The sequence below is a fragment of the Dipodomys merriami genome, unplaced genomic scaffold (genome assembly GCF_024711535.1).
Source record: "Dipodomys merriami isolate MVZ:Mamm:240054 unplaced genomic scaffold, mDipMer1.0.p SCAF_92, whole genome shotgun sequence".
In the NCBI taxonomy this organism is placed as follows: domain Eukaryota; kingdom Metazoa; phylum Chordata; class Mammalia; order Rodentia; family Heteromyidae; genus Dipodomys; species Dipodomys merriami.
Genome location: NW_027206535.1, coordinates 1,189,398 through 1,217,059, shown reverse-complemented (window position 1 = coordinate 1,217,059; position 27,662 = coordinate 1,189,398). Strand labels below are relative to the sequence as shown.

At 43.8% G+C, this 27,662-nt stretch overlaps 1 protein-coding gene across 5 annotated transcripts in view; it reads right to left on the bottom strand.

The window, feature by feature from the left end:
- Positions 1-27,662, bottom strand: part of LOC138821547 (phosphatidylinositol 4-phosphate 5-kinase type-1 alpha) — a 52,249-nt gene that overhangs the window by 4,949 nt on the left and 19,638 nt on the right. For 2 of the 5 annotated variants that reach the window (XM_070013889.1, XM_070013891.1), the window contains 12 exons: positions 21,989-22,026; positions 20,803-20,883; positions 16,656-16,786; positions 15,689-15,806; positions 14,617-14,769; positions 13,465-13,764; positions 8,110-8,315; positions 5,164-5,247; positions 4,280-4,328; positions 3,496-3,580; positions 2,019-2,165; positions 1,702-1,819 (listed from right to left, as the gene is read on the bottom strand). In XM_070013889.1, the coding sequence (XP_069869990.1) occupies positions 1,702-1,819; positions 2,019-2,165; positions 3,496-3,580; positions 4,280-4,328; positions 5,164-5,247; positions 8,110-8,315; positions 13,465-13,764; positions 14,617-14,769; positions 15,689-15,806; positions 16,656-16,786; positions 20,803-20,883; positions 21,989-22,026 (1,510 nt within the window). Of the gene's footprint in view, positions 1-1,701; positions 1,820-2,018; positions 2,166-3,495; positions 3,581-4,279; positions 4,329-5,163; positions 5,248-8,109; positions 8,316-13,464; positions 13,765-14,616; positions 14,770-15,688; positions 15,807-16,655; positions 16,787-19,608; positions 19,665-20,802; positions 20,884-21,988; positions 22,027-27,662 lie in introns of all 5 variants that reach the window. The other 3 variants (XM_070013890.1, XM_070013892.1, XM_070013893.1) reach the window with 2 other exon arrangements.

Here is a 27,662-nt window from a genome sequence, read left to right as displayed (position 1 = left end):
TTAGGCAAGTGCTCTACCACTGAGCAACACCCTCATTCTTGGAATTCTCTTTTTACATAAGAATGTATATAGTGGTCATTTAAGGCCTGCTCTACCACAGTAAGATAAGTGCCTGGGAAGATTTGTCTTTTAGTTTCAAAGGTCCACAGACTGAGAGGAACTATACTTGAGGAACTGTGCTTAAGGAATATACTTGGACAACTCATTCAAAACCTGGATGTGGCTGGGAATGTGACAGTGGTAGAGTGCTTGCCCAGCATGCACGAAGCCCTGGGTTCGATTCCTCAGTACCACATAAACAGAAAGAGCCAAAAGTAGTGCTTATGGCTCAAGTGGTAGAGTGCTAGCCTGAAGCAAAAGAAGCTCTGAGGCAGTGCTAAGGCCCTGAATTCAAGCCCCAGGACTGGCAAAAAAACAAAAAAACAAAAAATACCCGGATGTGGTCTGGTCCCAGTACCATAATGGAATAGTATTTTCTCCAGAGTCTGGAAGGAAGTATATATATTCTGCACAAAGAGATGTGTGTTGCTTCGGGTTAGGGGCAGACTGTGATAGGAAGTTGGGGGGGGGGGGGAACGACAGATCTAAGACAGCTTCCAATGACCCCTGGAGCTAGTACTGACAGCCTGTGTAATCCTTCCTCTTGAGTATGAGTTGCATTAATGAGTAGAATGTAGCATAGGTAATAATATGCTATCATATCTGCAATTAGGCATGTGCTCTCTTGCACTGTGAGAGAAGCTAGTTGCCATACTTTGAGCTGCCCTGTGGAGAGATTCATATAGCAAAGAACTGAGGGAGGCTTCCAGTCCCCAGCCAGCAAGGAATTAAGACTTTCAGCAACTATATAAATGGGCTTAGAAGCAAATCCTTCCATTGGAAACTTTAGATAAGAGTCTAGCCCTGGCAACAACTTAACTCGACCTCATGAGAAACCTTGAGCCAGAAGATCCAGGTAGGCTGCACCTAGATTCCTGACCTACAGAAATTAATTTACTATGATAAAATAATACACTAGGTAGCAAAGTTAAGTCACCATCTTTATTGCACCCTTCTCCCCCCTCCCTGCTGTTTATTGTTGTTTTTGTTGGTGGTGGTGGTGGTTGTGGGGCTTGAACTTAGGGCCTGGGCACTGTCCCTGAGATTTTATGCTCAAGGCTAGTGGTCTACCCAGTCTGAGCCACAGTACAACTTCCAGTTTTCTGGTGGTTAATGGGAGGAAAGAGACTCACAGACTTTTCTGCCAGGCTGGCTTTAAACTCCGATTTCAGCTTCCTGAGGAACTAGGATTACAGGCACAAGCCATGGGCACCTGGCTATATTGGCCCACTTTGAACTCCCAGGGGGGCCAGGCACAAATGATTCACACTTATAATCCTAGCTACTCAGGAGACTAAGGAAGTCTGTGAGACTATCTCCAATTAACCACCCAAAAGTCAGTAGTAGTGCTGTGGCTCAAAGTAGTAGAGCTCTAGCCTCAAGCAAAAAACACTAAGGAAAAGCACCAAGCCTCCAGGTCCCAAGTTCAAGCTCCAGTAGGTAGGGGCACACAAACACAAAAATCTCTGCACAAATCTACTATTGAGCACAATCTACTATTGAGCACAAACAAGTAAACCCTTGAAAAACAGTAAAGAGTCTCAAAGCTCCCAAGGATGTGAAGAGACAGAAGAGTATATGAAAAAGGGCCAAGGAACTAACCTTGTATTTAGTACTTGAAAAGGCTCTGCAGTTACAGCTGAGACACTGGGTGACTCCTCAATGACTCCCTCCAAAGATAGAGTCTGAGGTAAGACATCAGGACGGCCGAGGGAGACATCTGGAAAGGAAAACGGGGAAGAACATGAATAAATGGAAAAAGATGTAATGGGATCAGGGAAATACAGGGGGAAGCTATGTAGCAACTGGACTTTTCCTGGATAGAAATGGGGAGTAGAGGTACTGTTCAGAGAAGATGAGGACTCAGGAGGGAGGAGGGGAGTGCCCAATCACATGGGGACCCCAGCCCTGGCGCTGACCTGGCTCCACTTCCGCCTTTGTTGTCACTTGTGCTTTGTGTTCCCCAGAGACCGATGACTGGAAAGTAATGCAGGAGTTGCCGCTGGGGCCTGCTCGCCGAGAGAAAGATGAGCCAGACCGAAACTTTTTGGAAGGAGAGGGCTTCACTTCAAAAGGGAAAGAGAGAGCCTACTTAGCACCCACTTCAGAAACCATCACCAAGACATAGATACAAACTGCTAGTGCCCCAACACAGACCCAAAGTTGTTCTTCTGAAGCAGAGCAGGAAGAGAGGTTAATGTCAACAAAGATAAGCTCTACAACGTACTATTCAGAGCAGGGGTCCTCTTCACTTTGGAAAGCAGCAGAAAAACCTACAGGAAGAGTAACACATATCCCTCCCCTGCCTCCCATATGCAACCCTTCATAGCTTTGCTTCAACCAATGAGAGATGTCCTCTATTCCATACTTCCTGGCTTTTTAATAGTATCCCCAAGTAAAATCTAACAAAGATGACCCTGTCATTCTACATTCTCTAAAGTATTTATGCACACAGCACTATGTTATTTATACTTAGAAAATGTCACTTTGAAAACACAAAATAGTAACCATGTGTAAAAAAACATAAGGGAGAGTACAAGGCCCTGAGCTCAAAGAGCGGAGGGACAGCGCTCAGGCCCAGAGTTCAAGCCCCACGACCAAAAAAAAAAAAAAAAAAAAGGCCCTGAGCTCAAGCATGCTCATATGCGCGCGCGCACGCACGCACACACACACACACACACACACACACACACACACACACACACACACACACACACACACACACACACACACACACACACACACACACACACACACACACACAAACATATAAGAGGATTTTTCCATGCCTGTAAAGAATGTGGCATGCCTAGGTAGTCTTTGCCTCCCTAAAGGACTGCTGCTGCCAATAATGTGAGGAGAAAAGGAAGAGCTAGAAGATGCCAATGTCAAAAGCACAGAAGGTTTGAGGAAAAGAATACTAGCACTTCCAAACTAAGTTGAAGGAAAAGACGTAGGAAAAATTAGTAATGCTTCATCCACCTGAACTAATCTGAAATTGCTTGCTACCTGAGACATGGCTAGAAATTAAAAAGACTGGTAGATAACAACCTTGTCTATCTCTAGACATAGAAGTCTGTGGCTCTGTCTAACTCAATATGGGGTGTATATTCTATTCACAACTATACGTTTTCCCCCCTCAATCCAACCAATTCCCCAGAAATGGCCCTCACCTCAATGATACATGTAGGGAGAGCCAGGGGAAAACAGCAACTCAGAAACAACTGGGATAGACAGAGTGACTGACATAAGGATGAAAAGCAGCTCTCACAGGATGCAGGTAGAACAGTAGAGGCCTCTGGCCTTTGTAGTTCCCTGACAGAAGTGTCCTGCCCCCCATCTCTGGGGTAAAGGAGTCACTGAGGGAGGGGAGGTCATCTGGTAGAAGCCACTTACAGGGGATCTTCTTGAACACTGTGTTGCACATGAAGCGCTGGAACCGTTCAGCATAGAAGCCAGGACGATGCACTGACACAGTGTCCTGTAAAAAAGAAGAGATGGCTCCAGAGTTAAAGAGAGAGGAATCAGCAAGAGGATTTAGAACCAAAGGATCATGTTACCCTAGGCTTTAACCCTAACAGAAGGGTAAAACCAGAAAATGGAAAAAAAAAAAAAAAAGGCCAGGAACCAGTGGCTCACACCTGTAATCCTAGCTACTCAGGAGGCTCAGATCTAAGGATCTTGATTCAAAGCCATCCAGGGCAGGAAAGTCTGTAAGACTCATCTCCAATTAACCACCAGAAAATCACAAGTGGCACTATGGCTCAAAGTTGTAGAGTGCAAGCCTTGAGTGAAAAAGCTTAGGGACAGCCACCAGGCCCTGATTTCAAGCCCCATGACCAACAACAAAAACAAAAATGTAGAAGAACTTGAGGGGACAAATCAGAAATAAAAGAGAAGAGCCCAAGCTGGGCACCAGTGGCCACATCTAGAATCCTAGCTACTTAGGAGGCTGAGATCTGGGGGGACCAGTGATTTGAAGCTAGCATACACAAGAAAGTCTGTCAGACTCTTATCTCTAATAAAGTACTCAGAAAAAAAGCTGGAAGTGGCTCAACTGGTAGAGTGCTTTCCTTGAGCACCAAGAGGCTCAGGGACAGTGCCTAGGCTCTGAGTTCAAGTCCCAAGACTGGCCAAAAAGAGAGAGGGGGGGGGGACTTTAGTTGTGTGCTACACTCACCCCATCATGTACCAGCGCTTTCCAAGAGTGCTCCAACTTCTTAACGAACCTGCCAAGGAAAATTCATATCACACATTGTTTCTGAATGCATAGCCTTAATAGTTAATAATAATAGAGACCTAGGAAAGGCAATAGCTGGGAAAGTATATCCACTGTGGATATGGCTTTCAAAGAACAGGCTGGCAATCATGTTCTACACGGAGACTGTGCAGGTTCTACATGGAGACCAACGTTGTCTCTAATTGAGTCAACTGTTCTCCCACGAGAAAATGGAGCTTACAAGTCCCTGTCATCCCAGGGACAAGAATATTCATCATAAATGGGCAATGCAGTGGCACAACACTTGCCTAGCTAGCACACATGAGAATCTGGGTTCAGTCTCCCAGCAGAGCACAACGAAAGTAAAAATAATATTAATTATAAAATGAAAGCTGGAGGAGCAGATGGACAAGCCTGGGAAAGGGTAACTAAAATTAGGTGCTATCTGAGTTAGTAATTCAAGTCTTGTTCAGTCTGAAATATTATAGGAACAAAATGAGACTCTAGTATTTCTGACTTCTCCCTCTTCGTTGCTTCTTAGATCCACAGGTTAATATGTTTTATAGAACACAGTGATCCTTTTATTTTTTCTCTGTGAAAAGGCCATTGTTGTTGCAGCTGATCCCAATGTGATGCATGAATCAACTCACAGGTTTTTCACAGAGCCAGGCAGATGGCATGTTCTACCCTGATGCTTCCAAGCACTGACTCAGCTTTCCACAGGAGAGTTAGGGGTAGGAGAGCCAAGAAAGGCAAAATCAAGGAAATAAATTTATCCCGACAACAATGTGAGTAGTTATATGTATCTACTCTGTCTCCTAATTTATGATCCAAATGTACCTCACCTGTACGATTGTAGAATATCAATGATGCCAATATAAAGGAGGAGCCTCTCCCCTTTATTATTCCGGGCAGGGATGCCACCCATACTGGGAAGACAGAAAGGTAAGAATCAGAAAATCTGTTGGCTAGCAAGTACAGACTTCTAAATTTGAGTCAAAATCAGAACATGAAATATAGACATGGAAACATAACTGACATTCTCCACAAAGTGTTGAGAGATTGAGATTGTCTTTCCAATCTTAGAAACCTTTTGGGAATACATACTGTAATCCTCTCTCCAATTTCTTTGCTACCTTCTCCTACCCTAGGTTCTACCAACAAGACTCTACAATCATTCCTACATAGAAACTTAGGGAATACTCCGCCAATTAACTTGAAACTGTCTGAGAACACTTAAAGATTCATTTGTGCTCATTTAAATACTCTTAGTATTAAGTCATGTTACAAGCTACCTAAAAAATAAAACAGGGCTGGGAAGGTGGCTCAGTGGTAGAGTGCTTGCCTCGCATGCATGAGGACCAGGGTTCTATTCCTCAGTACCACATAAGCAGAAAAAAACAGAAATAGTGCTGTGGCTCAAGTGGTAGAGCACTAGTCTTGAGCAGAAGAGCTGAGGGACAGCGCCCAGGCCCAGAGTTCAGGCCTATGACTGACAAAAATAAATAAAATAAAATTCTGGTACTGGGGATTGAATTTATAGGGAGCTGATGCTGAGCTTTGGTGATCAAGGCTAGTGCTCTAACACTTTGAACCCCAGATCCACTTCTGGAGGTAGGAGTCTGAATAGCTAGGATTATAGGCATGAGCCACTGGTGACTAGCTATTTAATTTTTTTCGGCCAGTCCTGGGTCTTGAACTCAAGCCTGAGCACTGTTCCTGAGCTTCTTTTGCTCAAGACTAGCATCCTACCACTTGAGCCACAGTGCCATTTCCGGCTTTTTCTGTTTATGTGGTACTGAGGAATCGAACCCAGGGCTTCATGCATGCTAGGAAAACACTTTACCACTACATTCCCAGCTCTGGCTCTTTATATTCTTTTTTTTTTTTTGGTCAGTCCTGTGGCTTGAACTCTGGGCTTGGGTAATGTCCCTCATCTCTTCAGCTCAAGGCAAGCACTCTACTGCTTGAGCCAGAGCGCCACTTCCAGTTTTCTGGTGGTTAACTGGAGGTAGTGGTCTCATGGACTTTCTTGCCTAGGCTGGCTTTGAACCATGATCCTTAGATCTTAGCCTCCTGAGTAGCTAGGATTACAGGTGTGAGCCACCGGTGCCTGGCTCTTTATATTCTTTTTTTTTTTTTTTTTTTTGGGGGGGGGGGGGGGTCCGGTCATGGGGCCTGAACTCTGGGCCTGGACGCTGTCCCTCAGCTCTTCAGCTCAAGGCTAGCACTCTACCACTTGAGCCACAGCGCCACCTTCTGGCTTTTTTCTTTTTGCTTATGTGGTGCTGAGGAATTGAACCCAGGGCCTCATGCATGCAAGGCAAGCGCTCTACCACTGAGCCACCTTCCCAGCCCTCTTATTTTTTTTTTTTTTTGTCGGTCGTGGGGCTTGAACTCTGGGCCTGGGCGTTGTCCCTTAGCTCTTCAGCTCAAGGCGAGCGCTCTACCACTTGAGCTACAGCGCCACTTCCGGTTTTCTGGTGGTTTTATTGGAGATAGGAGTCTCACGGTCTCTCCTGCCCGGGCTGGCTTTGAACCGCGATCCTCAGATCTCAGCCTCCTGAGTAGCTAGGATTACAGGCGTGAGCCACCAGCGCCCGGCTCCAGCCCTCTTATTTATTCTTAAGATAGCTTATTCAAGGGGTGAGGTGAGTTGTGGTTCAAGTGGTAGTGTACTTGCCTAGCAAGGCTGAGTTAAACCCAAATACCACCAAAACTGAACTCAATGGGTACGGTGATTCACAGGAGTAATCCCAGAACTTAAGAGGTCTCAGCACTCCAGAGGCTAAAGCAAGATTGAGACCAGGAAAATCAGTGAGATTGTGTCAAAAACAAGAACAAGCTAGCACCACTAGCTCATGTCTGTAATCCTAGCTACTCAGGAGGCTGAGATCTGAGGATCATAGTTCAAAGCTAGTCGGGGCAGGAAAGTCTGTGAGACTTATCTCCAAGTAACCACCAGAAAATTGGAAGTGGCACTGTAGCCAAGTGGTAGAGCGCTCACCTGGAGCTGAGAGCTAAGAGACAGCAGCCAGGCCCAGAGTTCAAGTCCCACAACCAACAATAACAAAAACAAAAAAACAAAAGGCTGGGCACCGGTGGCTCACGCCTGTAATCCTAGCTACTCAGAAGGCTGAGATCTGAGGATCACGGTTCAAAGCCAGCCCGGGGCAAGGAAAGTCCGTGAGACTCTTATCTCCAATAAACCACTAAAAAACCAGAATGCTGCTGTGGCTCAAGCAGTAGAGTGTTCGCTTTGAGCTGAAGAGCTGAGGGACAGCGCCTAAGCCCAGAGTTCAAGCCCCATGACCGACCAAAAAAAACAAGAAGCCAGGTTGCTGGTGGCAACCTAACTACTCAGGAGGCTGAGATCTGAGGATCTCCATTCAAAGCCAGCCTGGGGCAGGAAAGTCCATGAGACTCTAATCTCCAATTAATTACCAGAAAACCAGAAGTGACCCTGTGGCTTAAGTGGCAGAGTGCTAGCCTTGAGTGAAAGAGCTTAGGGATAGTGCCCAGGTCCCGAGTTCAAGCCCCAGGAATGGCCCAAAAAAAAAAAAAAAAAAAAAAAAGCTCAGCAAGTGCATAAAGCCCCAGTACCACCTCAAAAGTCAATAAAAATAAAAACTCAAGCACAAACAAAAGGCTTATTCAAAGGCTCCTAGAAGTCTTAATATAGCTGGTCTAATTGCTAAAACAAAGCTACTCCTTTCCAGAGCATGGTTCCTTTCTTGAGGAAAAATGTTATGACCTATGACTGACACCCTCGTGCATCAGAGCCCACTCACTGGTCCTCAGTCTCCATGGTACCACCCCGTCGAGCCTCGCCCTGGATGGATTCCATAGCTGTGGAATAGAGAGCCTTCTGGGGAGCCGGTCTTCGGGAATCAACTGAGTATTGTGTTTCACTGTTTACTGGCTCTCGCTGTGCATGATCTATGTTGTGGATTGACATCAAGAGGCTATAGTCCATTATCTTGAAGCTCTGTAGCACCTAAGGAGAGGGGGAGGGGGAAAACATAAGCTAAGCTTTGGGAGGTATCAGGACTGTTTTAGGCTCTCACAGTTTCCATGATCTAGTTTTACTTGATAGTGAATTTCCAGGTCTTATCCCGTTGGTCTTCCTAGTCCTTGCATTAACCTCCTCTGATCAGACTTTATTTACATACTCTTAACTTTTCTCTCAGTTCAGTAATACTTGTTTTTTCAAGTCCCATTGCTTAGATCACAGACTCCATTTTTTCATTTTATTTCTTCATGAAAATAATGCTATTTTTTCAAGGGAACAAGGAATATCTGTGTTTTAAAGAAAACACAATGAGAGCCTAACAGAAATATACTCTGTGTCAAAGCTGAGCTGTGGTGTGACCTTATTTGATCAATTTCAATTCAGTTCAACATTCACTGAATCCCACCATATAAAGGTACTGTACCTTCTTATAGAGATCAAAGATATTTAGGACAGAGCCTGGTGCTGGTGACTCACGCCTATAACCCTAGCTACTCAGAAAGCTGAGATCTGAGGATCATAGTTCAAAGCCAGCCTCAATAGAAAGTCCATGGGACTCATCTCTAATTAAGCAACAGAAAACTAGAAGTGGTGCTGTGGCTCAAGTGATAGAATGCTAGCCTTGAGCTGAAGAGCTGAGGGACAGCACCTAGGCCCAGAGTTCAAGCCCTATGACCTGGGGACGGGAGGAAGAGGGGAGAAAGGCTGGAATGTGGCTTAGTGGTAGAGTGCTTGTCTTGTATTCATGAAACCCTGGGTTCAATTCCTCAGTACCACATACACAGAAAAAGCTGGAAGTGGTGCTGTGGCTCAAGTGGTAGAGTGCTAGCCTTGAGCTTCTCAAGGACATGTCCAGGCCCTGAGTTCAAGCCCCAGAACTGGCAAAAAAAAAAAAAAAAAAAAAGATATTTAGGGCAGTTTCTGGTCTGAAGTATAGCTCACTGGTAGAGTGCTTGCCTACAATGAGCAACAACCTTGGAATCAAACACCAGCACCACAAAAAATAAGTTTACATGCTCAAGGATATTATAAATTTAAATTTAGAAAGGTACACAGATGTAAAATAAATGCAATATATTCTAATTCCCATAACAAGGAACTGTTTGTGATAAGAGTACAGATGGTCAAGAAATTTTACTTTAAAAATTTATAAGTTATAGTTAGGCTGGGAAGGTGACTCAGTGGTAGAGCGCTTGCCTTGCATGCCTGAGGCCCTGGGTTCAATTCCTCAGCACCACATAAGCAAAAAGAAAAAAGCCGGAAGGTGGCACTGTGGCTCAAGTGGTAGAGTGCTAGCCTTGAGCTGAAGAGCTGAGGGACAGCGCCCAGGCCCAGAGTTCAGGCCCCACAACCAGACCTACCCCCCCCAAAAAAATTATAATAAATAAGTAAATAATAAACAAATAATAAGTAGTATACAAAAGTAAAACATCCAGAGCATTGAACAAAATGCTATGTACAGAGGTAGAATGCAGGGGGGCAGGGGGAGGCTGGGAAGGGATGTAAAGGGTAAACAAAGGAGGAGGCTGCCATGCTTGATAAAAAATGTACTCATTATCTGGCCCATGTAATTGTAACCCCTCTGTACAGTATGTTCACAAAAAATAAAAATAAAAAAATAAAGAGAATGCAAAGAGAAGATGCAGCACACTGGAGGCCAATAGGAGGAAGACATCAGGTACGCTATGTCACAATAAGGAGCTGGAGAGAATCTCCTTCCTCTAACCCCCTTTTTACTCCAGAATCTGGTATAGAATCCCCTATAGCTCATATTGGCAGTGCAGCTTAAAGTATCTTGTTAAGTGGGTGGAATAGAAGAGGAAGAAACAAACATGGTCAAAATACTTCATGTGCGTATGTGAAACTAGAACAATGAAGCTTGTCAGAATTGGTTTGGGAAGGAGGAGTTGATAAGGAGTGATGGAAGAGGCAAATCTAATTAAGGTACATTGTAAGTATTTATGGACATGTCAAAATTAAATCCTCTTGTCTAATTAATTGATACTAAGCAAAAAATGCAAGAAAAAGAAGAGAGTCTAGGACTAATTCTTCAGTATAATTTGAAAAAAAAAAACAAAAAACACAAAAAACACCTGAGCTGGGCTGGGCGCTGGTGGCTCACGCCTGTAATCCTAGCTACTCAGGAGGCTGAGATCTGAGGATCATGGTTCAAAGCCAGCCCGGGCAGGAGAGACCGTGAGACTATCTCCAATAAACCACCAGAAAACTGGAAGTGGCACTGTAGCTCAAGTGGTAGAGCGCTCACCTTGAGCTGAAGAGCTGAGGGACAGCGCCCAGGCCCAGAGTTCAAGCCCCACGACCGACCAAAAAAAAAAAAAAACAAAAAAACCTGAGCTGGAAAGGTAGCTTAGTGGTAGAGTGATTGCCTCACATGCATGAGGACCAGGTTCAATTCCTCAGCACCACATAAGCAGCAAAAGCTGAAGCAGTGCTGTGGCTCAAGTGGTAGAGAGCCAGCCTTGAGCTGAAGAGCTGAGGGATAGCACCCAGGCCCAGTTCAGGCCCCACAACTGGCCAAAAAACAAAACAAAACAAAAAAAACTGTCTCAGGTATATATCCTGGATACAGAAGGAGCAAATAAGGACAAAGGCAGATGACATTATGAATGGAATGGAAAAAGACTATCATGCAAAAAGTAGTTTGAGAATAACCACCAGATATAGAAAAATTAGTTGAGCAAGATGCAACAAAAGCCAAAAGACGTGTCAAGAAAATGGAAATAACCATTGAATACTGCAGAAAATTCAAGGAAGTACTCTATTTAGCATCTAGAAAATTCTACTGAGGTGATAAGAGTCAAAGTGTGGACAGGGTGAGATGAAGCAGGAGTATAAGGTGAGAAAAGGAGAACTGGAAGCATAAATTGAAGGCACTGGAACTTAAGGTATTATCTAAACTTAAGATAGAAGAGATAACCCTGCTTAGATATAGGAAAAAACCAGCCAACAGAGGCAGCTAGAGGAAGGAAAGGAAGCATGTGGACCTACAACAGATCAGAATGGCATGGTTGGATCTACTTGTAACCCCAGCACTTGGGAAGCTGAGGTAAAAGCCTTGGCTGAGAATGTGGTTTAGTGGTAGAGTCCTTGCCTAGAATGCACAAAGCTCTGGGTTTGATTCCTCAGTACCCCATAAACAGAATAAGCCAGAAGTGACACTGTGGATCAAGTGGTAGAGTTCTACCCTTGAGCAAAAAGAAGCTTGAGGACAGTACCTAGACCTAGAGTTCAAGCTCCAAACAGGCCAAAAAGAAACCCAAAACAAACAAACAAAAAACTTCTCTTAGCCAGCTTGGGAACATAACAAGACCCTATCTCAAGAAAAAGAAGTGATACAGCATATCCTAAAGAAACTTGAGGATCTAGAGCACAAAACATAGATTCAGATAAACCAGGAAGTGGGGGGGAGGGGGGAGATTAAGTATAGTAATGAATGCCTGTGGTCTCAGATACTTGGGAGGCAGGGGTAGTAGGATCTCAGTACAAGGCCAAGTTAGTGTAGTTTTTATTATAAGCTGATGTGGGACTAAACTTGGGGCTTGGAGGCTGTCCCTGAGCTTTTTTGCTCAAGGCTAGCAATCTACTACATTGAACCATAGCACCATTTCTGATTTTCTGGTGGTTAACGAGATAAAAGTCTCAGACTGGGGCTGGGAAGGTGGCTCAGTGGTAGAGCCTTTGCCTTGCATGCATGAGGCCCTGGGTTCGATTTCTCAGCACCACATAAGCAAAAAAGAAAAAAAGCCAGAAGTGGCACTGTGGCTCAAGTGGTAAAGCACTAGCCTTGAGCTGAAGAGCTCAGGGACAGTGCCCAGGCCAAGAGTTCAGGCCCCACGACCGGACCGCCCCCCCCCCCAAAAAAAAAAGTCTCAGACTTTCCTGCCTGGTCTAGCTTTGGACTGTGGTCGATAGACCTCGGCCTCCAGAGTAGCTCGGATTATAGTTGTGAGCCACTGGCCCCAGGCTGTGTGCCCTATTCTGAAAAGCAAAAGCAAAAGAGCTGCCCTGGGCACCAGTGGCTCAAGCCTATATAATCCTAGCTATTCAGGAGACAGATCTGAGGATCTGTCTTCTTCTAGTTGTAGGCTGATAAGAGTCTGTTATCTCCAATTAACCACCAAAAAACAGGAAGTGAAACTGTGACTAAAGTAGTAGGAGCTTGCCGGGCGCCGGTGGCTCACGCCTGTAATCCTAGCTACTCAGGAGGCTGAGATCTGAGAATCGCGGTTCAAAGCCAGCCCGGGCAGGAAAGACCGTGAGACTCCTATCTCCAATAAACCACTAGAAAACCGGAAGTGGCGCTGTAGCTCAAGTGGTAGAGCGCTCGCCTTGAGCTGAAGAGCTGAGGGACAGCGCCCAAGCCCAGAGTTCAAGCCCCATGACCGACAAAAAAAAAAAAAAAAAAAAAAAAAAAAAAAAAAAAAAAAAGTAGTAGGAGCACCAGACTTGAGTGAAAAAACTAAGAGACGGAACCCAGGTCAAGAGTTTAAGTACCAGTACTGGCACACACACATGAACGCATGCACACACAGTAAAAGGGCTTGGAAATGTGGCTCTAAGTGGTAGAGTTTTTACCCACCAAGTACAAGTCTCTGCATTCAATCCCCCATACCACCAAAAACAAAAACAAAAACAAAAAAAAACAGAGTGCCAAACCTTTTAGAAATCTCTTTTGCCTAACATCTAGGACCTTTGACACCAAGGAACAGAGCCCCATCTCCTGAAAAAGTCACTAAGAACAACCAATCTGTTTCAGAGACTGAGAATTTTTTAGGTACTTTAAAAAAAATTACTATTATTATTATTAAGGAGTTGTACAAGAGGTTACAATTCCCTAAGTCAGGTAATGAATATGATGCTTCTTGGACAATGTCACCTCTTCCTTCACTTTTCCCCATCTGGTCTTTGCCCACAAGTTGCATAGTTCATTTTTTACATAGTATATATTGAATAACATTACTGAATTTGTTTGCCCTCCTCCCCTCATTCTTGTGTCCCCCCTACTGCCCCCACAAAAAGACAACAAAATCACCACCACCACCACCAACATCAACAACAAAAATTTGACTGAGAATTTTGATGTCTGAGAGAGGCAAATATGGCATAAACTCACCAAACAGTCACGCTGTAGGGTCTTACACAGAGCATTGTACATATCAGCATCCAAAAAAAGACCATCAGGGATGTCTTGTATAAAGTCCAGGTCTTTGAAGGTGGGGAGGGGTTTCTCTCGTTCTTTTTGAGAAGCCCGCCGCTTGTAGGTTGAACCCTTGAGGTCATATTTCATATGCATTTTGACTGACCGCGGTAAGAGATTGTTCATCACCACAATTCGTATGTTCTTGCCACCTGCCTGTACACAGTACAGTCCATAGAATTTAGGCAGCAAAGTTCGAGGATTCTGGTTGAGGTTCTGGTGGCACAAATAAAAGTTTTCAGTAAAATTCAAGGGCAAAAATTGTCATCCTCCTTCTTGTTTCCTACACGGGATTGAGACATAATGCGTCTACCACATACTTTGTTCAAAATAGATTAATGCTGTATAGTCAAAGCCCATAGAACTCATAAACTTTATAGACTACGATAATTTGCCCCATGAAGGTTAGAATGTGACTTTAACTAAGCATCACTATCCCACAATACTGTGAAATTTGTGAAATTATGTAATCACTTAATCACAATAAAAAATTTGCAAAAAAAACCCACACCAAAATATATTGATGTATCAACCTCAACGACATCACCACCAAGCCAGAGATTATCCAAAATAGGAATTAGGATATCAAACATATGATGGGTGTATTCAAACTTAACAAGGTTTAAAAAAAAATTTAGAAGGTGGTAGAAGCATCTGCCTAGCATGTATATAGCATAAGGTAATAAATTCAATCCCAGCACCACAAACAACAACAACAAAAGATCTTAACCCATAGCCCTGGTTATATTCCTGGAAGACTAAGTGTTTCATAAATTCTCCAGTATCTACAAGTGCAATCTATCAGAGTGAAATTAGCAAAGAGAGTAAACTAACTTATTTTCCAAACTATAAGGTCGACAAACAACAAAACAGAAACATCTTGAATCTTAAGCCAGTATAATACCATTTAAAACAAGGCGGAAAAACAAATCCCAGAGTCAAAAGAGATGGAGCAAAAAGCACAAAAATACTCTTCAGAAAAAGTTTTAACACTATTCTGCCTTGCTGAAGACAGCCTCCCCAGACTCACTCAGTAGTCAGCCAGCGCTCCTCTCTTCCTTTGCTTACCATGTAGTATCCTGGAAGCAATTTTTGCAGAAATTCTGCTTCCTTATGCTGGACTGTCTTGATGATGAATTCATCATCACTGGACACATAGAAGAGGGAACCACTAGCTCCAGAGTTGCAGAGTTCAATCAGAGGCTCACTGCAAAGAGAGTACTAAAGCCAAGAGAGAAGACTGTAAGATATTTCAGATATACCAGGCACTGCTCAACAAAGAAATAAAATATGTATGCATTTCTGTTCTGAAGAAAACCCCAATGCGGGGCTGGGAAGTTGGCTCAGTGGTAGAGTGCTTGCCTGGCATGCATGAGGCCCTGGGTTCGATTCCTCAGCACCACATAAGCAGAAGAAAAAAAAAAGCCAGCCGGGCCCTGGTGGCTCACGCCTGTAATCCTAGCTACTCAGGAGGCTGAGATCTGAGGATCCCGGTTCAAAGCCAGCCCAGGCAAGAAAGACCGTGAGACTCCTATCTCCAATAAACCACCAGAAAACCGGAAGTGGCGCTGTAGCTCAAGTGGTAGAGCGCTCGCCTTGAGCTGAAGAGCTGAGGGACAACGCCCAGGCCCAGAGTTCAAGCCCCACGACTGACCAAAAAAAAAAAAAAAAGCCAGAAGTGGCGCTGTGGCTCAAGTGGTAGAGCGCTAGCCTTGAGCTGAAGAGCTGAGGGACAGCGCCCAGGCCCAGAGTTCAGGCCCCACGACCGGACTCCCCCCCCAAAAAAAGAAAGAAAACCCCAATGCAAGCGCCAATGGCTCATGCCTGTAATCCTAGCTACTCAGGAGGCTGAGATCTGAGGATCACGGTTCAAAGTGAGCTTGGGCAGGAAAGTCCATGAGACTCTTATCTCCAATAAACCACAAGAAACCCGGAAGGTGGTGCTGTGGCTCAAGTGGTAGAGCACTAGCCTTGAGCTGAAGAGCTGATGGACAGTGCCCAGGCCCAGAGTTCAAGCCCCATGACTGACAAAACAAAACAAAAAATAAAAAACCCAAGCAAGACTGTGAGAAGAGGGAGCTTTCCTTTGGGATTATCCCTGTAACACTAGAGTCACAGTATTCTGAGATTAGAAGTTTACCAAGTAATCATCAGGTCGAATGCCAAACAGCTCCCGAAAGTAACGGAAGGCAACGGGTGCATAGGTCTTGAAACGAAAGTCATTGTAATGATGAGCAGGAGTCAGGTTGCTTCCTTCACTGTGGAGTAAAGTAAAAGAACCTTTAATTTCCCAGTTCCTATCATCCAGGAAGTCCACCCAAGAATTCAATGAGAGGCAAAAACATCCTCCAGAGACAATAGGAGTGACTGGGACAAAGATACATCATGGGGAGTAAGACATAACTATCATTCTGAGTTGGGGAGTGTGTGTGTGTGTATGTGCGCGCGTGTGCGTACACTCCCATGTACACACACGCCTGTCCTGGAACCTGAACTCAAGATGTGGGCACTAGCCGGGCGCTGGTGGCTCACGCCTGTAATCCTAGCTACTCAGGAGACTGAGATCTGAGGATCGTGGTTCAAAGCTAGCCCGGGCAGGAGAGACCGTGAGACTCCTATCTCCAATAAACCATCAGAAAACAGGAAGTGGCGCTGTAGCTCAAGTGGTAGAGCACTAGCCTTGAGCTGAAGAGCTGAGGGACAGCGTCCAGGCCCAGAGTTCAAGCCCCACGACCGACTAAAAAAAAAAGATGTGGGCACTGTTTTTGTGCTCAAGGCTATTGCTCTACCACTTGAGCCACATACTTTCAGCTTTTTGGTGGCTAATTGGAGATAAGAGTCTTATAGACTTTCCCCCCTGAGCTGGCTTTGAACTCTGATTCTCAGATCTCAGCCTCCCTCCTAAGCAACTAGCATTACAAGCTTAAACCATTGGTACCCAACTGAGTTGTTTTTTCTAATGACTTATTCCACAGGCCAGAGGCTCATGTAAGCATCCAAAGAATACTATGTGTTCTGCAACTGTGCAGTCCCATTTACCTAATTACAACAAGGCCAAGGACTTGATATATGCTAAATCACACTAGAATCCTTAAAAGTGTCTATACCTGGGGAAGAAGATACTCTCTACCACGTAGAAGTCTTGCATAAGGACATCCCGCTCTGGTTTGGTACTCAGGCTTCCCACTGTGTGAGTAATGCCTAACTGGATGGCACCTTTCAAAGCTGATGAGGTTGTCTAATAAACAGAAAAGAAACAAGGAAATTATTTTCAGTCTTTTCCCTCTATCCCTTTCTTCCCTTTTTGGTCCTGGGGCTTAAACTCCTCGCATTGCACTCTTACCTGTGTGTGTGTGTGTGTACATGTGTGTGTGTGTACATGTGTGTGTGTGTGTGTGTGTACATGCCAGTCCTGGGGCTTGAGCTCAGTGTGTGTGTGTGCGCATGTGTGTGTGTGTGTACATGTCAGTCCTGGGGCTTGAGCTCAGTGTGTGTGTGTGCGCATGTGTGTGTGTGTGTGTGTACATGCCAGTCCTGGGGCTTGAGCTCAGTGTGTGTGTGTGTGCGTGCGTGTGTACATGCCAGTCCTGGGGCTTGAGGGGTGTGTGTGTGTGTGTGCGTGTGTGTACATGCCAGTCCTGGGGCTTGAGCTCAGTGTGTGTGTGTGTGTGCGTGTGTGTACATGCCAGTCCTGGGGCTTGAGCTCAGTGTGTGTGTGTGTGTGTGTGTGTGTGTGTGTGTGTGTGTGTGTGTGTGTGTGTGTGTGTGTGTGTGTGTCCTGGTGTGTGTGTGTGTGTGTGTGTGTGTGTGTGTGTGTGTGTGTGTGTGTGTGTGTGTGTGTGTGTGTGTGTGTGTGTGTGTGTGTGTGTGTGTGTGTGTGTGTGTGTGTGTGTGTGTGTGTGTGTGTGTGTGTGTGTGTGTGTGTGTGTGTGTGTGTGTGTGTGTGTGTGTCCTGGGGCTTGAGCTCAGGGCCTGGTTGCTGACCCTGAACTTCTTTTGCTCAAAGCTAGTATTCTATCACTTGAGCCACAGCTCTACTTCCAGCTTTTCTAGTGAATAACTGCTGGAGGTAAGAGTTTCATACACTTTCCCATCAGGGCTGGCTTCAAATCTCCATCCTCAGGCTTTACTCACCTGAGTAGCTAGGATTATAAGCATGAGCCACTGGTGCCTGGCTTCACCTGGCTTTCTTACATCACAACTGGTGCTCTACTACTGGAACCATACACATCTCCAGCCCAGGTTTTTGTTTTTTTTTTTTTTTTTTTTTTTTTTTTTTGCTGTTTTGCTTTTTATCTGGAGATGAAATGTATTGAGAACTTTTCTACCCAGGCTGGCTTCCATCCTTGATCCTCTAAATCTCAGCTTCCTGAGTAAATAGAATTACTGGTGTTATCAATGACCAGGTATGAAAATTTCATTATTAAGTTTGATCAAGGGCTGGGAATGTGGCTTAGTAATAGAGTGCTTGCCCAGAATGCATGAAGCCCTGGTTTCAATTCAAGCCCCAGGACTGGGGGAAAAAAAAAGTCTGATCACAGCAATAAGCAGTCAAGAGGGACAGGTGCCAGTGATTCATGCCTATAATTCTAGCTACTGAGGCTGAGACCTGAAGACTAAGGGTTAAAGTCAGCCTGTGCAGGAAACATCTGGGAAACTCAATCTCCAATTAATTTGTAAAAATGCCAGACTGGAGGCACGCCTCAAGTGGTTCATTAATTAGTAGTATAAATCTCATGGACTGTTGTGCCTGGGCTAAATTCAAACTCAGATCTTCAAATCTGATTCCTGAAGTTAGGATTGTAGGTATGAGCCACTGGCTCTATGCCTCACCTGCTTCTTATCTATTGTATTACCACACTAGAATCTGCTTCTAATTTATTGTATTACCACACTAGAATCTGAACTTTACTTCATAAGCATTTAATGAAAAAGGACAAAAGAAAGTCTTCAAGAAAAAGTGGGGGTGAAGAGAGACTTCAGGAAACATAGTCCCCTATGTAAGAATGGCCTTTAGGGCCTAGTTACAAGTTTATTCCTATAAATAAAATCCATTTTTGTTATTGTTGTTGTTGGTTGGTTGTGTGGCTTGGACTCTGGGTGCTGTCCCTCAGCTCTTCAGCTCAAGGTGAGCCCTCTACCACTTGAGCCACAGTGCCATTTCTGGTTTTATGGTAGTTAAGTGGAGATAAGAGTCTCACCGACTTTCCTGCCTGGGCTGGCTTTGAACTGCAATCCTCAGATCTAGCCTCCTAAGTAGCTAGGATTATAGACATGAGCCACTGGCGCCCCTCAAAATCCAATTTCTTTCTTCTTTTTTTAAATTTTTTTGCCAGTCATGGGGTCTGAACTCTGGGCCTGGGCACTGTCCCTCAACTCTTTAGCTCAAGTGTAACACTCTACCACCTGAGCCACAGCACCACTTCCACCTTTTTTTCTGCTTATGTGGTGCTGAGGAATCGAACCCAGGGCCTCATGCATGCAAGGCAAGTACTCTACCACTGAGCCACCTTCCCAACCCCTCCAATTTCTTAAGCTCAGTAAAACAGCAACTAATGTTAGTTTTTTTTTCATTAAGAACATTCTTGCCCGGCACAGGCTGAGATCTGAGAATCGAGATTAAAGTCAGCCCAAGAAAACAAATTTGAGTTACTCTCATCTTTAATTAACCAATAAAAACATAGAAGTAGAGGTGTGGCTCAAATGATAAGAGTGGAGCCTTGAGCAAAAAAAGCCAAGGAAGAGCATAAGACCCAGAGTTTAGGGCTGGGAAGGTGGCTCAGTGGTAGAGCGCTTGCCTTGCATGCCAGAGGCCCTGGGTTCGATTCCTCAGCACCACATACGCAAAAAGAAAAAAGCCGGAAGTGGCGCTGTGGCTCAAGTGGTAGAGCGCTAGCCTTGAGCTGAAGAGCTGAGGGACAGCACCCAGGCCCAGAGTTCAGGCCCCACGACCGGACCCAAAAACAAAAAAAAAAAAAAAAAAAAGACCCAGAGTTTAAGCCTCAGTGGCAGCATACATACATACACACAAAATATTCTCATCTAGGGCTGGGAATATACCTCAGTGGCAGAGTATTTGTCCAGAAAACACAAGCTCCTGGGATCCATTCCCAGAACTACAAAAGACAAAGAACATTCTCCTTTAAACATATAGATGATAGATAACAATCTATCCTTTCTGAAATAAATTCTAAAGTCCAAGTTATAAAATGATCATTTTTCAATGGCCTAGGATATCAAGAAATAGGGGTTATATGGCTGGTTACCAGTGTCTCACATCTGTAATACTAGTTACTCAGGAAGCTGAGATCTGAGGATCTAAGTTCTTTCTTGCCAGCCCAGGAAAGGAAAGTCCATGAGACTCTTATCTCCAACCACAAAAAGCTAGAAGTGGAATTATGGATCAAGTGGAGCACTAGCTTTGAGGAAAAAAAACTCAAGGACAGTATCCAGGGCTCTGAGTTCAAGCCCAAAGACTGGCACAAAAAAAAGGAAGGAAGGAAGGAAGGAAGGAAGGAAGGAAGGAAGGAAGGAAGGAAGGAAGGAGGGAAGGAAGGAAGGAGGGAAGAAAGGAAGGAAGGAAGGAAGCAAGCAAGCAAGCAAGCAAGCAAGCAAGCAAGCAAGCAAGCAAGCAAGCAAGCAAGCAAGCAAGCAAGCAAGCAAGCAAGCTGGGCACCAGTGGCTTGTGCCTGTAATTCTAGCTGCTCAGGAAGCTGAGAACCAGTTCAGAACCACCCTAGGTAGAAAAATCCATGAGACTCTTATCTCTAATAAACTGCTCAGAAAAGTCTGGAAGTGGTGCAGTGGTTCAAGTGGTACAGTGCTAATTTGAGCACAAAGAGGCTGGGTATAGTGGCCTAGTCACTGAGTTCAAGCCCCTGGACCAGCCAAAAAAAAAAAAAAAAAAAAAGAAAAGAAAAGAAAGGGTATATATGCAGAAGAATATCAAGCCAGGCACTGATGGCTCATGTCTGTAATCCTAGCTACTCAGGAGCTGAGATCTGAGGATTGTAGTTCAAAGCCAGCCCGGGCAGGAGAGTCAGTAAGACTCATATCCAATTAACCACCTGAAAACCGGAAGTAGAGCTGTGGCTCAAAGTGGTAGAGCACTAGCCTTGAGCAAAAGAGCTTAGGAACAGTACCCAGGCCCTGATGTTCAAGTCCCACTACAAAAATAAGTAAATAAAAAATTACAATAACACTATCAGTATTTGTCCCTGAATTGACAAATGAGAAGGTTCCATTCAGACCTACCTTTTTATATGTTGTCTCTCCTGAGGGATCAACCCCCCTGTGGCCTATTTTCTTGCTGGACACACTAGAGGTATAAGGCACCTAGAAAAGAAGAGTTAAGATTAACATATGATTTCCATGTTAATATAATAAACAGGAATATTGACAGTTTATCAAAGCAAAAATTTTCAATCAAGACATTCTTTCTATATGAAGAAAATTTTGTAAATACTTTTTAGAAGTCCCACTCTATGAAAACACAAAACACCCTATGGAATCCACAAAAGCAAAACAAACAACAGGTATAGTGGTCCATGCCTGAACCCTAGCACTCACAGGCTAAGGCAGGAAGTTGGCCAATTCAAGGTTAGCTTGAGTTACATAGCTAGCAAAACAATATCTTAAAAAAAAACAAAAAAGAGCTGGGCTCTGGTGGCTCACACCTATAATCCTAGCTCCTCAGGAGGCACTATGAATCAAAGTAGTAGAGCACTAGCCCTGAGCTAAAGAGTGCAGGACGGCGCCCAAGCCCAGAGTTCAAGCCCCACCACTGACCAAGAAAATAAAAAAGAGGGGCAAATCAAAAACTTTCAAGGGTACCTTTTCTTTTTTTTTCAGCCGATCATGGGACTTGGGCACTGTCCCTAGCACTCAAGGCTAGCACTTGAGCCAAAGAGCTCAGGGACAGCACCCACCCAGACCCAGAGTTCAAGCCCCATGACCAACCCCCCCTTAAAAAAAAAAAATGTCTCATGGAGGGGGGCATAGGACTAGTCTGAGATCTCTGATATCAAATGCAGGATCCAAGAGCTGAGAAGTATGGGGAAACTACATGAGGAGAAAGTAAAACAAACAAGATATTCTTCACAGAAAAGAGAAACTTGGAAGGCCGGGCGCTGGTGGCTCACGCCTGTAACCCTAGCTACTCAGGAGGCTGAGATCTGAGGATCGCGGTTCAAAGCCAGCCCGGGCAGGAGAGACCGTGAGACTCCTATCTCCAATAAATCACCAGAAAACCGGAAGTGGCGCTGTAGCTCAAGTGGTAGAGCGCTCGCCTTGAGCTGAAGAGCTGAGGGACAGCACCCAGGCCCAGAGTTCAAGCCCCACGACCGACAAAAAAAAAAAAAGAATAGAGAAAATAAAGATATTGTAAACAGATCTCCCAGGATTAAAGTTTAGTAACCATGGTTACCAACATTCAACTCACCTCAGGTGCCAAGGGTTTCTTGATTCCAGGAGCTGCTGCTAAGAAAAAACAAATTTATGTGTGTATATATGTATATGTATATACATATATATATATATGTAATCATAAATGTATACACACACTGTCTATCAAGCACACCAAAAGCAGCAAGGTTTTAGTCAACTAAACAAAACAATAAGCTATGCTTCCTGTTCACTGGTATGAGATCCTTTTGGAAGTCATTGTCTCCATACCCATGGAGGTCCTATACATATTCCATTGTTATTCAATACCCCCCCTTCTTCTCCCTCTCCCTACTCCCCTCTCTTTTTTCTGGTCCTAGGGCTTGAACTCAGGGCCTGGGCAAAGCCTCTTTGTGCTTAGGCTAACTCTCTACCATTTGAGCTACAGCACTACTTCTGGCTTCTTGTGAGTAGTTTATTGGAGATAAGAGTCTCACAGGCTTTTCTGGCCAGGCTGGCTTTGAGCCACAATCCTCAGATCTCAGCCTCCTGAGTATCTAGGATTATAGTTATAAGCCACTAGTGCCCAGCTAAGAGTACATTTGCTTTTGGACAACGTCCCCTGTGCCTGGTTCTTAACACATTTATGTTACCACTTAGAATCACTGCTTACCATAGTTGAAAGAGAAAGGGCTTGATACCCAAAATTCACTGGATATCCTATGGCCTGAGTAGTAATTTTTTCTTTTTTGGTTGGTGCTGTGGCTTGAACTCTGGGCTTGGGCGCTGTCCCTGTGCTCTTCAGCTCAAGGCAAGCACTCTACTGCTTGAGACACAGCACCACTTCCGGTTTTCTAGTGGTTTATTGGAGATATGAGTCTCACAGACTTTGCTGCCTGGGCTGGCTTTGAACCATGATCCTCAGATCTCAGCTTCCTGAGGAGATAGGATTACAGGCGTGAGCCACAGGCTCCGGGCTGTAATTTTTTCTTTTCTTCTCGTTTTGTTTTCTTTTTGTACTGGGGTCTACATTGGCCTCAAAATAACAATTCTTCCACTTAACCATCCCAAATACTGGGATCACAAGCATGTGATCCCAGAAACAATTTTTTTCCCCCAGAGGTAGAAGAGTAAGAACTTTTAGCACTATCTACAGTGGTTTTTCTCCTGTATTTACTATTTTAGAAAATAAAAGATTTGATCTATGGTAGTAAGAAGGCTAAGGATGAGAAAATAGCATCAAAATAACTGAAAAGCATTTAATATAGGCAGAAATTTGAATCTACATTCCTACATTCCAATCTTAATTTCTGCTATGATCAGTAATTTTTTGGTTTTAAGAACTCACTTACAGCCGAGCATCAATGGCTCAAGCTTGTAATCCTAGCAACTCAGGAGGCTGAGATCTGAAAATCATCATTTGAAGCCAGCCCGGGCAGGAAAAGTCTGTTAAACTCATCTCCAATTCCAATTAACCACCAAAAAGCAAGAAGTAGAGCTGTGATTCAAGTGGTAGAGCACTGTTCTTGAGCAAAAAAAGCTCAGGGACAGCACTCAAGCCTTGAGTTTAAGTCCCAGGACCAGCACATATACACACAAAAGGCTGAGGTAGGAGTTAGAGGCATGGCTCAGTTAGCACAACACCAGCCAATGAGCAAAAGTGTTAGGTACAGAATTTGAGTCCCAGTCTTGGCCTACAAAAAAAAAAAAAAAAGGCTGAGATAGATTGCAAGTTCAAGGCCAGTTTAAACAAATTAGTGGGACCCAATGTGAAAACAGTTTGTGTGTGTGTCAGTTCTGAGACTTATGCTCAGAGCCTTGTACTTTTGCTCTTTTTACTCAAGGCTGGCACTCTATATTTCCATTTTCAGCTTTTGCTAGTTAATTGGAGATGAGCAAAAAAAGCCAAGTGAGCACATGAAGCCCTGAGTTCAAGCTCTAGTACCCCCTCCCACTCTCTCTTACACACACACACACCATAGCTATAAAAATCCATTCAAAAAAATTAAACTACTAAAGATTAAATTCCTAAGGGTTTGGCATCCCACAACTTCTATTCATAATTACACTGGAAATATATGATAACTAAAAAACAGGCCTGGGCTGGAAAGGTGGCTCAGTGGTAGAGCACTTGCCTTGCATGCATGAGGCCTTGGGTTCGATTCCTCAGGACCACATAAGCAAAAAGAAAAAAGCCAGAAGTGGCGCTGTGGCTCAAGTGGTAGAGCGCTAGCCTTGAGCTGAAGAGCTGAGGGACAGCGCCCAGGCCCAGAGTTCAGGCCCCACGACCGGACCCAAAAACAAAAAAGAAAATAAATAAATAAATAAAAAACAGGCCTTCCTCCACCTCGTATTCAGAGGATGTTGTCCTTTATCTTTAAATACTACTAAACTATCACGTTGACCTAGTTTTTAAAAATTCAAAGAAAGATTAACCATGTTAAAGAAAACTAAGAACAAAGTCCAAATGGAATAATATATATTAATACTGAGTCATAAGACCTCAATGCACATGTAAAGATTAATAGTGAAGCAGCAACAGAAACACATAAGATTAAAGACAAATCAAGTAAGTTGCAACTGTAATTGTCTAAAAAAAAATTATTAAGGGCTCCTAAAGTTCATAATATAGTAGGGTTAAGTGGTTGTGATAGTTCACAGTAATTGAAAAGGCACAGATTAAATATTTACAGTACCAATAAGAAGAGCAACAAGAGCTGGGAATGTGGCTTGGTGGTAGAGTGTTTGCCTAGCATGCATGAAGACCTGGGTTAGATTCCTCAGTACCACATAAACAGAAAAAGCTGGAAGTAGCGCTGTGGCTCAAGTGGTAGAGTGCTAACCTTGAACAAAAGTAGCTCAGGGACAGTGCCTAGACCCTGAGTCCAAGACCCAGGACTGGCAAAAAAAAAAAAAAAAAAGCAACAAAATTTTCTTCCCCATAGTGAGGAAACAAACAATAAAAACACAATCCACCTGTTAGGAAGTATGCTGGACAAAATGATCCAGACAATTTAAAAGATATAACAACAGACTTTTTTTGAGGGGGGGGGGCAGGTTTGAGCCAAAGTGCCACTTCCGGTTTTCAGGTGGTTAATTGGAGCAAGTCTCACGGACTTTCCTGCCCCAGCTGGCTTTGAACTGAGATCCTCAGATCTTAGCCTCCTGAGTAGCTAGGATTACAGGTGTGAGCCACCGGCACTTGGCTAAAGGGTTTCAAACTGTATTCTTTCTTTTTTCTCTTTTGTCAATCGTGGGGCTTGAACTCTGAGCCTGGGCACTGTCCCTGAGCTCTTTAGCTCAAGGCGAGCACTCAACCACTTGAGCCACAGCACCACATAAACAGAACAATTTTGATTGTAACTTCTCTCTAGTAGAACCCAACAATCACTTTTTTTAGAATGACTGATTTTCAATTAGGTTGCCTATAGGTGGGTAAAAGATTAATGACTAAAATCTTAAGCTAAAGTCAGCAGAATTTGAGATGTCTAATATCAAAACTGTCTTACAATCTTTCAAATGAGTCAACATTCTGAGCTATTTAAAAAGCAGACAGGCTGGGGCTGGGCAGAAAAAGCCAGAAGTGGTGCTGTGACTCAACTGGTAGAGCATTAGCCTTGAGCTGAAGACAGTGCCCAGGCCCAGAGTTCAGGCCCCACAACCAACCAAAAAAAAAAAAAAAAGCAGACAGGCTATTTCACACCTATGATCCTAGCTACTCAGTAGGCCAAGATCTGAGAATCACTGTTCAAAGCAAATCCAGACAGACATATCCCAGACAGACAAATCAGAGGTACTCTCATCTCCAATTAACCAGCAAAATAACAAAACTGGAGGCATGGTTCAAGTGATAGACGAAGCAAAAAAGCTAAGCAAGAATAAAAAGGAGTGGGGCATCAGTGGCTGACACATGTAATCCTAGCTACTCAAAGGGCTGAGCTTGGAAGATCACAGTTCAAAGCCAGCCCAGGCAGGAAAGTCTGAGACTCTTATCTCCAGAAAACCAGAAAAAGTGCTGTGGTTTGAAGTGGTAGAGCACCAGCCTTGAGCAAAAAATCTCAGGGACAGCATCCAGGCCTGAGTTCAAGCCCCATAGTGAACAAGAAAGAAAGGGGGGGGGGGGAGATAAGGAGAGAGGAAGGAAAGAAAGAGACAAAGAGAGAGGAAGGAAGGAAGGAAGGAAGGAAGGAAGGAAGGAAGGAAGGAAGGAAGAAAAGAAAAGAAAGACAAGACAGAAAAGGCCATGAGTGCATGTCCCCAAAGTACACGCAGAGTTACCCTTTTCCTTGCTAAAATTGCTTTATACATCAAGATCCAATCTATCAAAGAAGGGCAAGGAAAAGAAAAATATCCACAAAATTTTACCAATATTACTCTCTAATATCTAAGTTAGTCCAGAAACCCAAGAAAGAGCATAGTGACAGTACAAGGAACCAGATGCTACCACCTGGTCCAAGGGTCTGACAACAAGAAATCATCCATTGAGGAAGACAATGAACCTGAAGCATTGGACTTGCCCATCTTATAATTAAGCTTTTCACTGACGTATAGAAAGAGGGTAGGGGACAAAGAAGAGAACAAGTAAAGAAAAAAATGGAAAAGAAAGCCAACTAGGCATGACAACATCTAGCCTAGTAATACTGGCCAATATTTACAGAGAATAAGATTCATCCTCATGGATAAAACCAGAATATTGTTCAATAGAAAATTTGCTTCCTGGGGGCTGGGAAGGTGGCTCAGTGTAAGAGTGCTTGCCTTGCACGCCTGAGGCCCTGGGTTCGATTCCTCAGCACCACATAAGCAAAAAAAAAAAAAAAGAAGAAAAAAGCCGGAAGTGGTGCTGTGGCTCAAGTGGTAGAGCGCTAGCCTTAAGCCGAAGAGCTGAGGCACAGCGCCCAGGCCCAGAGTTCAGGCCCCACGACCCAACCCCCCAAAAAAAAAAAAAAGAAAGAAAGAAAATTTGCTTCCTGCCAGGCTCTGGTAGTTGATGCCTATAATCCTAGCTACTCAGGAGTCTGAGATCTAAGGATCATGGTTTGAAGCCAGCCCAGGAAGCAAATGTCATTAGACTCTTATCTACAATTGGCCACCAGAAAAGGGAAAGTAGTGCTGTGGCTCAAAGTTGTAGAACACTATCCTTGAGTGAAAAAGCTCTGGGAGAGAAAGTGCCCAGGCTCTGAGTTCAAGCTTTACCACTGACAAGGAAGAAAAAAAAAAAGAAAACAAAGGAGGAGGCAACAATGCTTGATAAGAACTGTGCTCATTACCTTGCTCATGTAACTGTAACCCCTCTCTACAGTACTTTCACAATAAAAAAAAATTTACTAAAAAAGTTTAAAAAATAAAGATTACATGTTAAAAAAAGAAAATTTAAATATCTGTTTAAAATACTCTAAATATACACTATCATATTACATTCATGTCCATGATTCATATATATCATGTTCTAGATGGCAAACAAAATAAAAGGCAGAGCTAACATAATTTACTTTCCCTTAGAGGAAAATTTTGCTTCTGAGAATTTGGGGCCCTGCCTTTCCCCATCTAAGCTAAAACTGAAAAATTACTAAATATCTATCTACACTATTTCAATTCATACTTGGAAATATGGCAGAATTTTTTAGCCAAGGACAGTTACATGTATCGGTGGGAACATTTTTTCTGCCAAGGACATTTGGGTGTTGTTTTGTTTTGTTTTGTTTTGTTTTGTTTTGTTTTGTTTGCCAGTCCTG